This window comes from Brachypodium distachyon, chromosome 2, assembly GCF_000005505.3.
Source record: "Brachypodium distachyon strain Bd21 chromosome 2, Brachypodium_distachyon_v3.0, whole genome shotgun sequence".
Taxonomy (NCBI): domain Eukaryota; kingdom Viridiplantae; phylum Streptophyta; class Magnoliopsida; order Poales; family Poaceae; genus Brachypodium; species Brachypodium distachyon.
Window position 1 is genome coordinate 31477679 of NC_016132.3, and position 13402 is coordinate 31491080.

Genomic DNA, 13402 nt, shown 5'->3' on the forward strand with positions numbered 1-13402 from the left:
CCACTGCAAAGACGAAGACCTCCTCCGCTCCAACGACGCCGAACAGGGAACGGCTCCTTGCGCCAGAAGAAGGTAGACAGAGCAGAGCCTCTTCGACGACCGGACACAGAAGAGGTTGCCCCGACGGGAGCGGCTCGCGCATCAGCAAGCCCGTGTAGTACGAAGTCGCACTCCTTGGTCAGGACTCATACCAAGCCCACCGCAGCGAGCAAACTCCGTCGCCAAGCGAGGGCTCCAAAGGCAACGCCTCCAAGGAGGATACGACGTCCGAGGACGTCGCCGTTGCCTGACCCGGACCCCGAGTCAGACCTTTCGCTCAGAGGCGCCTCACTTGCGAAGGGTGGGATGTGGCGGAGCCGCACAACGACGCCTTCAAGAAGGAAAACGATGTCCATGGACGCCGTCGTCACCGGCACCGACGACGTCGATGCAGAGCTTTCACTCGCAGCCGCCACACCCACCGCAGACAAAGGTCCTAACCAGGGGCCACCGCGCCAATGCGAGCGCCGGGAAAGCTCGCCGAACGCCACGCGCCAAAACCGCCACGGGCACCGGCCAGGGCGCCGCAACCGCCCCACACACCGGATCTGGCCATACCAACCGTAGGAGCCGCCATGGCCGTGGCCCGCCAAGCCTAGAACGGGCCTGCAGCACGGGGGACGCCGCCGCATGCCAACACCTCGGATCCCACCGGATCCGGCACCACACCACCAACCCCGGATCTGGCGCCTCCATCACCGGATCCGACCATGCGAGCCACGGAACCGGCACCGCCAGCCCCATCCCCGCCTAAACCCTAAACCCGCCCCGGCGGCCTCACGCGCTGCCTCGCACCAGCGACGCACGCCCCAGCGGCCATGGAAGACGGCAGCCACGGCCACAGCCCGCCACGCACGCGCCGGCCATGCCTCAGAACCGGCGCTATCCCCACAGGCCGCCGCCCCCAAGCTGGATCCGGACACCATCCACGTATCCGGCCAGGCCACGGCCGGATCTAGCCACGCCGACCAGAACGCCTGCGCGCCGATGCCCTACAGCCACCACGCCGTCGCAGACCAGCGGCAAAGGACCTCGCCGCCGCCATCCTTGAGGGCCGCAAGGGCTTTCCTGTCCGTCCTCTCCGGCAGCGACGATGGGAGAGAGGGTGGGTGAGGGGGACGGTGGCAGGCCGGGGAATCGCCTCCCGTGCCGCCCCTGGAGAGGAGCGATGCGAGAGTTTTCTTTTCGTCTGGTCACCTATTCTCGGGACCGTAAATTATTATGTTCATTGTGTGGTTAATCTATTTTGATCTATAGTGTTGCCTACACTGTATAGATTATTCGGTGCTTGGGTCGGTTTAAGAAGGTTTACACTATGGAATACCTCTTGGCCAGTTATTATGGTTTCTGATTATACACCTGTTTATCATGGACAGTGGACAATTTGATTGGACAGAAGAAAAGGAAAAAAATAAGCTCACCATACACTCGGAGCTTGGGATTACGTTAGTCTAAGGCAACCACTAGCATGTTCAGAAGCAATACCTTTCGTCCATTCCTGCCCTATCTTGTTTGCTCCGTGTGTACGCACACGGACACATTGGCACGACATCTAAGAGCATCTTCAGACACCCCCCAATATGGTGCCTGGCCTGTCAGGCCCTGATAGTAAATTCGAAGCAAATTTAAATTAGGCGACATTTCATAAAGTTCGGCGACAATTTAGAAAGTTCAGCGACATTTCACTAAACTTGCGATAATTTACATCATATAAAAAATCTAGTCGTCTAGGTGGTCCATCCACGAGTCGCCCACGCTGACGCCGTCGTCGCCGGAGCTGTCGAAGTTGAAGCCGGAGTCATCGTCCGAGTCGAAGACGATGACTCCCGGCTCCTGCTTCACCGGCGCGAGTGACGGCTTCACCGCCTTCTTCGCCGCCTCCTTGGCCGCCTCGTCGGCCAGCCAGGCCTCGACCTTGACCTCGGACGTGTAGCCGAGGAGCCGGCGTCCCTCCGCCTCCTCCTAGCGGGCGCGCTCGGCGGCGCGCTGACCCGGGTACTCCTCCGAGTCGTCGTCGCCGCGATGTTTGATGGCGGCGCTCTCATATTCAGGAGGAGGCATCCAGTCCTCCGACTCCAGCTTCGGCCGGACGAGCGCCGAAGTGGCCCGGCGTGCTCAGGCCGACGAAGAACCCGATGAGCCGGGGTGTGCGCGCCGCCGAGGTGGACGACGCGGAGTTGGAGCCACCGCCCAGGTAGCGGTGGCGTCCAGCCAGTAGAGGAGGAGGGAGGGTCGCGTCTCCGTTGAGCTGCGGCTGATTGCCAGCGGCGACGGGGGCGAGCACGTCGTAGACGGTGCGCCCCAGCCAGAAGGCGCGCCCCGCCCGTCAATGTTGTTCCGCACCGTCGGGTGCGGCACATCGTGGACAGCGCACTCGTGATCGTCGGCGAAGAGACGGGCCCATGCGGTGCCGGTCTCGCGGTCCCACTCCGCCGAAGCCTGCTGCTCCGGCGTCAGGGCATGGACAAAATGTGCCCAGATGCGCTCCCGCCGGCCTGCCGCCCCAGCTGATCTGCCAGCCGTGGGGGAGGCGGCACTCAGGCACTGAGAGGTAGCCGGCGAGGCCGAGGCGAATCCACCGCCGCTCGTCCCAGTTACCGGCCATCTCGTGGAGAAGGGAGGAGGGGGCGGCGAGGGGAATGCCGGGGATGGCTGCTTTTATAGCGGCGAAACGCGAACCGGCGTGGGTGTGAACGCGACGATAATGGGCGTCGGGAATGCGGGAGGGCGGTCGCGGGGCAACCGGCAGGCCTTGACCTGGCGACCGGCATTAATCGTCTCGGGCGCCGAAGAGAAGCCGGTGGGAAATCGGTGAGGGCGATTAATAGCCGCTGACAAGGCGGGCCTGCCGCAATAACGCGAGGCACCGACACCCCCACTCGGCTCCCCGTGGGCTGGGTTCGGCGTGGAGGTGTCGGGTAACTTTTTAGGCCGCGCCGGGTAAAACAACATTTTTGAGAGGCCAGCTGGCCCCTCAGCCCGTTCAGATGGACGGCTGGAGTTGCTCTAATCCGACTTTTCTGACGTGTATAAAGGTAACGAGCGCTGTGATGCTCCATCGCAACGCAAGCCATTCGAGAAGTTTGCACATGATGGATTGATGTAGCAGCCGCTACCTTGGCCAAAATACTTGTAAATATTACAAATTTCACTAACAAACTACTGTTTCTATTTACATGGCTGATTATCAGCCTTAATCACCGGTCTTAACCCCAAATACCAGCCTGCGGAGTCCTACGACCATTTCTACATCCTAGAATCGCTCCGCCGGACCAATTTAACAGCAAACCTTCATCCACACAAGTATGCATACATAGCGCAAAATGTATAAATCTCCCAGCATCGCTCCGCCGGTCCATCTAGAAATCCCCAGCAAGCAGAGGCTCATGCGTCCTCTTGACCAAGAAGAGCGACTCGTACACGAACCCTGCGAGGGGGCCGCCGACCAGCGGGCCGACCCAGTAGACCCAGTGGTTGGTCCACACGCCGGTGGCCAACGCCGGGCCGAAGGACCTGGCCGGGTTCATGGACGCGCCTGAGAAGTTGCCCCCGGCGAGGGTGTTGGCGCCGACGATGAGGCCCGTGAGCATCGGCCCGTACCCTGGCACCGTGGTCCGCGGGTCCAGGATCGTCGCGTACACCACGAAGAGGAGGGAGAAGGTGAAGATGATCTCCATCACCAAGCCCTGCATGGGCCCTATGCCTGCGCCCAGGGCGTGCACCGGTGTTGCCTGCATCGTTTTTGCATATTTGGTGAATAGTTAGATTTGGAAAATTGATACCTGTCTTGTCCGAGTTACAGGACGAACCCAAGACACATACAGAAGTATACACTCAGTAACATGTTTGATTCTGTTGAAAGTATGATTCAGTAAAGCAATTTAGAGCAAAATTTACAATTTATCAGTAACTCTTTGTTTAAGGGAAAAAGTTTAGTATTTATAAGACCGGGCACGAGCACCAAGCATGATAAAATCCTTGTGTGCAGTCAGGATCTATGCCTACTTTGCCCAGGGAGGCGACAGCACGGCACGGGTCATATGGTTCACTGGAATTTTTTACCATTTCCCCAAAATTTCTTGGATCATGACTGGATAGGCGAAGAAGAGCTCAAGATAGGGGGTGGTGGGTGTGTAAGCTGGTACCTGGCCACCGGTGAGGTAGCGGAGGAGGATGCAGGCGAGGGAGGAGGCCAGCAGCTGCGCCGCCACGTAGAGCACGGCCCTGAACGCCGAGATGTGGCCGCGCGCTAGCAGCGCCAGCGTCACCGCCGGGTTCAGGTGGCCGCCCGACACGTGGAACCCCGCCGTCACCAGCACCCCCGCCGCCAGCGCCTGCGCCAGCGCGACCCCGGCCAGCGTCGCCATCGGCATGGCCGCGCCAGGCACCTCCGGCACGCCTACAAACAACCAATCCATTTATCCCTTTATCAAAAACCGAATCGAAGAAATTGATGGATCGATTTTGGAGAAGGGGACGGATAGATCGGCTGGCTTACCGGCGGCCATGACGGCGGCGACGCCGGTGAAGACGAAGAGGAAGGTGAGGACCAGCTCCCCCAGCACGGCGCGGACGCAGCCGGCGTCGACGACGTCGCGCTCGTCGAACGAGTCCACGTGCTTGGTGGCCATGGCTGGATTGTATTCTCGGAGGCTTCTCGTGTTCTTGGGAAGGGGATCAGGTGGAAGATGAGGACGAGCGAGCGAGAGCTTGTGGCTCCGAGGAAAAAGCGCACCAAAAAGTGTACCGGCGATATTTTGCTCTGCCAACTTGCCAAGGCCGAGTGGCTTCTGGCGACTGGCGACTTGGGGAGTGAGCTTGCTTTGCTTGGTGGTGCCCAGGCCGACCACCTGCACCTGCCGTGTTTTATAGAGCAGCATGAGTCGACCAGTCCATTATGCCGCCGTGGCGGGCCGGTGGGTGTCTCCGTCAGGGAGTTGGATTTTAGGCCCGGGTAGGATCGGCCCCATAAAACCCAGCACGAAAACGTGTGCCAGAAAGAAAGAAAAAAAAGCGGGGGGGGGGGGGGGGGGGGGGGGGGAGGTAAACGAAGAGGATGATGATTTCTGTGGCTCAGAAGGACAAGCGCGTGGGAAAAGTACACGAAGGTGAAGTAATCGTCGGGTGAAAAAAAAAAGTTGAAGTAATCCTTTCTTTCTGCCGATGGGTGGGACCTTGACTGTGACTTGGTTGGTGGTGTGTTTTCATTATGGTTATGGACAAACAAAAACTGTGCAAGCTGTGCCGTCCTGGGATGTCTAGAGTTAGTAAATGTCACTATTGCTATTGTTGTCAAGGTCTAAATCTGAACTTATACCCATTCCGTATTGGCAGATCTCAATTATAAATTAAAATAAGATGCTTATTCCTGATCATTTTGAGACGTAAGGGTCCAGATTAGGGTTTGTAGGATATTATAAAGAGCTTATTTCTTATATATTTTTATAATGTGTAATTAACGTAATAAAATGCTTAATGGTGGTTTCCTAGGCCCTTACAGTAGGCTGTCTCTAGCATGGCATTGTTTCTAGTCAAGTTTTAGTCTTAACATTTCAATGTTCAAGAATAATCATGGATTCAATCATTATTGGATATTCGTTAGTCTAGTAGATAGACAGCATGTCGCTTAGAGGAAGCCAAAGGAAAAACCAGGCCATTGGAGCATCATGTCAAATCTACAAGGCGTTATATATCAAATGTTGAAGCAAATAACACAGCAATCTACAAGATTAAGAGAGGAAGCAGTAAAATTGTTCATGAGAAGCTCAATGTGCTTAAAGAACAACACTTGGAAGCTCTTGCATCTTTGCTTGTCCAACAAAGGCTGCTTTATGTAATCTAGTAGTGAGCAACTTCAATGTTGTATCGGTGACCTGTTTGGTTTAGTTTTAAATAAACACTTCAGTTTACAAAAAAAAAACATGTCTATTGTATTACCTACAAGTCCATCATACATGTCACGTGTAGTTGCATACACATCGCACACAGTTCTGCAATTCCATGTTATGATATCGGCACAACACTCAAGTGTCCCAACACTATGCAACGAGGCCATGGACTCGGCTGACCACTTTTCGGATGATGAAGACAAGGAGGAAGCAGAGGAGGTACATGTGCAAGGGCAAGGAGCAATGCATGCTTTGTTGGGGCTAAGGTGGAAAAGCCGGTCGTGTACGCTGTGTGAGCACACCCTGCCGCCAGATCTTGCCCCAAGGTGCTCCCAGAACTGCCATTCGTCGCAGCTGTCGATGGACACTATTGCCTTCATCTTAGTCACTTTTGTGGGGTTGTTCTCCCTATCTCGCGCTTGAACTGCTGATTAGTGATGGGACGAACGTGAGGTGGAGGAATTGGAGGGCGAGTTCACAAAAAGGTAAAGTGTGACGTCCTATGTTGCCCGTCTAACCAGATACTTACCACGTCGTGAAAAATGCGTCGTGCATGTTATTCCCTATAGGAATGCATGTGAACATTATTTGCAAGTTTAATGTTCCAAAATCCAAAATGGGTATTTTGAGAGTATATGGACTAAATTACAGGTTACAACAAGCTTGATGATTAATGGTGCGTTTCACACTACCAGAAGAAAAAAAAACAGGGCAGAAATAGGCCGCGTGGCAAAATGCACGCTCCTGGCAAGGATTTGGAATAAAGGAAACCTAAATGTCAAGTTATTTTCGTTTGAAAACTCCATAAATGCCAAGTTTAATGGACTGGTTTAATTATTTGCAGGTTGAAAGAATAAATCGAACATCATACTAATTTGAAAGACCATGATGCATTTGACTTTTTTATATATTCCTCCGTCCCGAATTAATTTTGGACCCAGGGTGTACATTAGTAATCACACTACACTCATTAGAGTATCATTTGAAACATCTGCTGACGCTACAGATTAAAATATGACAGCGGGCTGAACGTTGATAGTCGATAAACAGGAAGGGCTCCATGCACGTGCCCAATTCTGCTTGCCTCTCTCAAGTCTTCACGAAATTCCTTGAACACCCTCCAATTATTTGGCAGCAACTCCTTGTCCAGCCAAAACTTGTCAGCTGCACATCATTCCAGATGGCCTCCCTGCCGAGCACCCATTGGTGCACGTCGGTTTCAGTGGTTGCCTTTTTCTGTGCACGTCACGATCCAGGGTTTTCTTTCGTGGGGACATTTAATTGCCTTCTGAATGTGAAGACACTAGTTGATGGCGTGGTGTCACAATGCGAAATGAAATACAGAGTAGCTAGGAGTAGAAAAGAATCATGTCAGAAATTATAGTCGCTTTCCCATGAGAGGTAATCCATTGTGCAACTTGCGCTTTTTGCCGGCCTGGTTGACATCACCGGGTCCTTCGTGTACTGAAAGTTGCATCAGCCGTATACACAAATTAATGGGGTAATCTGGGTACAGATATATAATATGCTCCTTGGATTAAAAGAAGAGGCAAGTTAGTTAAATTTGCCCACACGTGTTTGAAGACAAACCTATGCAAGAGTGTGCCTATGCATACACGGCTGCATTGCCCTCGCCAGAGGAGAAGTCTTCTTAATCCTCTTCGACAGTACACTTGTGTTTTTTTCCTCGAAAAAACACACGGGCTCTGCAAAATGATGTCCATATTTTATTGATTTATTAACACGTCTCACAAAAATAATACATTCATCAAACAAGCAAAAGCAACCAAACTATGCCTACAAGCTTGATGAAGGGTGGCCATTATCAGAGCCACATGCACTGATCGCATATCACCGTCTAACATCAAAATTCAGAGGCCACGAAGGCACAACTGGTCTAGCAAATCATCTGCGTATGTTTGGCGAAGCCAGAAAAGCTATGCATTGGGTTCGTTCCATTACAATCATGGGGTTCAGATATAGGCTTCTCCAAATCCTATTGAATTCTATCATTTTCATTGGGTTCATTTGAAACCAATGCCAATACACTAGCTCCGCCCCTGGCGTGTGCCGTCTGCTCACGCTCCAGAATTAGCCGCCACCGTCTTCCACCAACCCATCCTCAAGACAAGGATCGAACCATTCCAAATTGTAAGGCCTGGCATCGACGACGCAATACATAGGCACCAACCAACACGCGACCAGCAACCGTCTTCTGACCAACACTCCTCACCCGCAGATCTATCATTCCCCCGATGGCGCCCGCAGCGGGGAGAACGATGCCGTCAGCGCGGCCGCCACCCAGTCCGAAGACTTCAGGTTTTCACCCAGGAACCTAGATCGGGGGTGAAGTGGTAGTACCTCAACAATGCCTTAGGGAAGGGGTGAGACGCCCATGAACGTCACCGCCGTCGTGGCCAGACTCGCGACCAAGGGTTTACCCCGGTACCAACACCACGACACCCTTTCTCCAGAGCCGCCAAACACGGACTGCAAGATCCAGCGAGGAGGAAGTAGGTCACCGCCGCCCGCCGCCGCCAGGAGATGCGCCTCCACCAACGCGAGCCCCCTCGCCAACCATGGGGCGTGCCGCCTCCAAGGAGCCAGAGCCGCCACCATGGGACGCGCCGCCACCAAGGCGAGGACGAGCCATGGAGTGCGCCGCCACCAGGGTAGGCCGATAGGGCCGTGGCGGCCTCCAGTGACAGAGGCCGCCCCTGATGAGCCCGCCGCTGCCAGGACACGCGCCCCGCCAAGGAAGATCCGCCAGCGCCGCCGATGCAGAGGACTCCGAACCGCGGAAGGAGCAGAGCCCTACCGCCGTCGACGCCACGCAGGCAGTGCCGGCGACGGCGAGCTAGGGAGGTGTAGGGTGGCGGCAGGCTAGGGTTTCGTGGGGTTGGGGGTTGGCGGCGGGCTAGGGCTCGGTTCATGACGTGTATTTTACTTTCAGCTGAAGTTGGTCTTTAAAATTGGGGGAGAATTTCACTTCTGCAGCGTCTGCACCAACTAGGGATGCACACAGCCATTAAGCATGAGTAACATGATTTTAAATCTTGGTTAAACACCAAGCCTGATCCTCAAGTGTAAAATAGATACATAAATCCATGTCCGTGAGGATTTGAACCCAGGTGTTGGTTTTGTATGACCTAAGCTCACTCCTCTAAAGAAATGAGGGATAATTTCACTTCCCCAGCCTCTGCACTAACTAGGAATGAACACAACCATTAAGCATGACTATCAGGATTTTTAATTTTCGTTAAACACCAAGCCTGGTCCTCAGGATAAATTTCATGAGTACCAGGACAGCCTGATCCTCAACTGGTTAGTTGTACTCTGGTATGTAATTCAAAGATAGAAAATTGTTAAGAAAAAAATTCTTCTGGTAAAGCAGGAGGCTTTCAACCCGTTTGCACAAGTTGATCGATCCATTCCAAATCAGCCTCCACGTGCCGAAGTACGTGCGGAAGTAGATATTTTCCGTGATCTCGAGTGTCATGTGGTTGGCCAATTGGTTTCGTTGGATGAAGACAGATACAATCAAAACTTCTTGTTCGAGCAAATACTGAGACCGATCACGTTTGCTGCTAGTGTCAAACATTCGAGAGTGAATTCCATTCTTTACCTCCTCTTTCTATTTTGTTTACACTATCTACCCCATTTAAAGAAATTTTCAAAATTATACTCCATTTAACCAAACCTTTGCCACTAATTATCCTTTTAAGTCTTTTTCCCCAAATCTGACGTTTTGAATTGGCCCACCTATCTGGCCGACATGGTGTGCCACGCTGGACCTTGGTCATGGTTGGTTCGGTTTCTTCCGGTTCGGAACGGTCGCAGGTTTTTGTCCGGTTCGGGGCGGACGCGTAGTTTGTCTGGACCGAACCAACTCCGGGCGCACGCGGCTCATCCAGACGTTGTGGCTGAACAGTTTTGCTCCTCCTCTTTTCTTTCCGATCCACACTGGGGTGCTTCAGGCACGCTCAGGAATGGCCGGAGCTCACAGAGCCGGAGAGCCCTACAATCAAGAGCACATTCAGCACAAAACTGAGCACTGCCCGAGCAATGGCCGCTCTGCCTTCCTCCTCCGCCGCCGCCGCCGGCGTAATCAGTGCGTCGTCGTCGTCGCCGCCGCCGCCGCCTTCCCGAGCGATAAATAGAAAGAGACGAGCGAGAAGAGTACACTTGTGGCTCCTGGCTTGGTCCCGTCCGCGCCCAACTCAAGCCCGAAGGCACGCGCGCCGAGATTTAGCCTGGGTCCTGTTAGAAACTGGACATGGACAGAAACCGGCGCCCGTCCCGAACCGGAAGAAATCCAAATCGACCAGGACCAAAGGTCCAGCGTGGCACGCCACGCCGGCCTAAAAAGTGGACCCGTTACGTCAGAAAATGTCAGATTTGGGGAAAAAGATTAAATGGGTAATTAGTGGCAAAGGTTTAGCTAAATGGGGTATAAATTTGAAAATTTTCTCTTAAATGGGTAAATTGTGTCAGTAAAATGGAAAGAGGGTGTGAAAAATGGAATTCGCTCAACATTCAAACTTTCAGACCTTCCGCGTAATATCGTGCGATTTCTTCCTTTCTTGCGTTGGGCAGCCTCTTGATCCAACTGGGAATGGGACAGATCGAAGCGAGTAATATCTAGTCTGTCGTTAGCTCGCTTCATCTTATCCGGGTCATCCACCCCCCTTGTGTCGCCTTGATGAAATAGGGAGTACATGTCAGCAAAGACTAGGAAAACGAAACGGCAGCTCCCAGGTGAGGTTGACACTACGATTTGAATCTGAGGAATATCTGGGCACAAATATCTTCCTGTCGGGAATCAGCCTCTGCTTCCTAATTTTACCCTTACATCCAAGATGGAATATCGATTCCATCGGAAGCAATTAAAAGGTGGGTCAAGAAAACAACGATGCACAGTTTGTGCAGATTGGAGTCAGATAGATTATTGCTGCTGAAGCAGTCTTTTCGAATTTTATAGAGCAAAATAAACTTTGGAATACATGAGCTTCGATGAAAATGAATCGCCTCGAGCTCGGAGAGTGAAGATAGAAGACCAATCAACTTGGTCAAAAAAAAAAGACAGAAGACCAATCAATCAGCCTGCATAAGCAGGATTTACGCAAGAAAGAAAGCCGCCATTCTTAAGCAAGCAGTAAGCACATGTTTCAGACCTTGGATTTGGCGGAGCCCTGCGGCGTGACCCAAATCTAGGGTGGTCCGGCCGTCGCCGTCGGAGTCCGGAAGCCGAGAATAGACAAGAACGGGTTTGGTGGAAGGGCTCACGTGTAATTTAGACAAAACGAAATAGCGCACGAGCTTGAGAACGAATGGAGCCTCAGCATTTCTGACGGTGAGCACGCCAGGTCTAGGTCGACCGAACCCTAAAAATAAAGTAAAGGTCAGCCCATTTTCTTTTGGCTGCCAGGCGCCAGCACACAGCCAGGAAGGGTTCGTACGTGGCATGCGACAAAATTCGTAGGCAATCAGTCTTTATTATTTTATACTTTTTTTATATGAGGCAGATCACCAGTTCCAAACTTGTATTGGTGTACTGCACAGGTCTGTTATTGTTATTGAATCCATACCCGTAGAAAAGAAAATACTATTAATCCAATGGCATGTCTGAAGTGTCATGCAAGGCCTCCAAGTTGGCCTGAAGCTTCGAAGGTGTTCAAGCACATGGGAGAGAGAGATAGGTAGCCGGTAGATGACGAAACTTCATGAATATTTATATCCACATCTATTTGTCACGAAGATTTGACATCCTTAGTTTAAGAGAAATTGAAAATTTGAAACTAGCGTCAAATAGCATTAGTCAGAATTGGGCCCGTTTACAAGCAAGGGCGAAATGGGCGCCCGCACGGTTCCTCCAAAAATTGGATCCACAAATCCCATTTAAATATAGCTAAGAGAGGAAAAAACAGCCCCGCAAAGCCCAATAACCCAATTCGAAAGTTGAATTCTAATCTGATCCCAATAACCCAACTAGGCCTCTAATTCTTTAGACGACTGCTTGTCCAAGAGACTGGCCAAATTTGGTACTGTAGTAGTCATATTTTGGTATAACTAGCTATGAATAGTTGCTCTAAAAAAGCCATTGAATCGTTTAAAAAAGAAAAAAAAACTAGCCATTGAAATTTTTTCTAGCATCTTCAACATCATATGCATATTTCAATCGTGCCCATCCTTGCCTTATCGTGCGGCGCGCATCAAGATACGCGCGAGGCCAATCGGGAGGCCAAGCTCCTTTTCTCCTTCGCCGGTACGTCTCTCTCGTCTCGTCTTCTCCCACAATAGGAGGCATGGCAGAGCAGGCGCTGGAGCAGGGGCACCGTTGGAGCAAGCCGCGGCGGAGCGGGAGAAGGCGCAGGTGTCAGATCCCGGTGGATCTGAACTAGATTAAACTCCCGATTTGGAGTACCCGCTATGAGTGGGGGTTTGTTCTACAGCTAAACCTAGATGCGAAACAGGAAATAGATAACTTTAGGGTTTCATTTCTTACTTTGCTTGACGGCGAGTTCGGCTTAAATAGCCCTTACAACCAACAGTAAAAGAACTCAGTGAAACTGAGGGAGAAGATAACAGTAAAATCACAAAGGTAACTGTCCGGATACATCTCAACCGTTGCTTCAACATCTTGACGCACAGCCGTCAGATCTTCATAAACGTCCATGAACCGTTAAGTTCCCTGGTTCTGAATCTTCTGAATAACTTGACACTTAGCAGCTCATTCAATTCAGGTGCTGACAATGCCTCCCCGACGAGTACACTCTTGTCCTCAAGAGTTAGCATGAGGGAACCAGTCCTTGAGAGTCTTGGAGTAGAAGAGAGGGGAGATCTTCTTGATGAAGTCAGCATCCTCCCATGATGCTTCTTCTGGTGTCAGATTTGCCCACTGAATTAACCACTGTGTCACCAACACACCATTTCTAGGCAGAGCTCTAGTTTCCAACACTGTGACTGGCTCTGTCCTAATCTTGCCGTCTGGGCCAACCAAAGGCAAGTGAGGTTCTGGAACTGCCATTGGACCTTTATGTTTCTTCAATTGGCTGACATGGAACACTGGATATATCTTGATGTGAGAAGGAAGATGAAGTTTGTAAGCCCCGTAACCAACTGTAGCTAGGACTCTGAAAGGCCCATAGAACTTGGTGGTCAGTTTAATAGCCTGCCGAATACCAAATGCAGACATCCTGTAAGGTTATTCGAAGATATACCATATCACCCACTTCAAGGACTCTTTCACTACGATGCTTATCAGCATACTTCTTTATACGAGCTTGAGCTTGAGCTAAATTTTCTTTCAGCCTGTTAATAAGGTGTTGTTTTGTTGGAGATATGCCCTAGAGGCAATCATGTGACGATGTTATTTCCTATGTATTCATGAGTTATTGTTATTGTCCTTGAACATCATCACTGATATGTATCAATAAATATGTGATTTGTTTGTGAAACTATGTATTCTATGATGT

At 51.5% G+C, this 13402-nt stretch overlaps 1 protein-coding gene and 1 long non-coding RNA gene across 2 annotated transcripts; both read right to left on the reverse strand.

Moving 5' to 3' along the window:
- Positions 1-3112: 3112 nt before the first annotated feature.
- Positions 3113-4903, reverse strand: LOC100838472 (probable aquaporin TIP4-1). The gene is made up of 3 exons (XM_003568669.4): positions 4538-4903; positions 4185-4438; positions 3113-3770 (listed from the first exon to the last, which is right to left on the reverse strand). Exons 1-3 carry the CDS (start codon positions 4668-4670, stop codon positions 3399-3401), a joined length of 759 nt encoding a protein of 252 aa, XP_003568717.1. The 5' UTR covers positions 4671-4903; the 3' UTR covers positions 3113-3398.
- A 1942-nt stretch (positions 4904-6845) lies between these two features.
- LOC112271034 lies at positions 6846-11271 on the reverse strand. Its single transcript, XR_002963816.1, has 3 exons — positions 11102-11271; positions 7518-7633; positions 6846-7391 (listed from the first exon to the last, which is right to left on the reverse strand). It is a non-coding gene; the product is annotated as an uncharacterized LOC112271034 (long non-coding RNA).
- Positions 11272-13402: the final 2131 nt, after the last annotated feature.

Bases quoted from the DNA above. Each gene is read 5' to 3' on its own strand.
- LOC100838472 (XM_003568669.4), bottom strand. From the start codon at position 4,670: ATGGCCACCAAGCACGTGGACTCGTTCGACGAGCGCGACGTCGTCGAC. The intron at 4,439-4,537 runs GTAAGCCAGCCG...GGTTGTTTGTAG, and splicing joins CGCCGCCGTCATGGCCGCCG to GCGTGCCGGAGGTGCCTGGC. The intron at 3,771-4,184 runs GTACCAGCTTAC...AAAACGATGCAG, and splicing joins GCTACCTCACCGGTGGCCAG to GCAACACCGGTGCACGCCCT.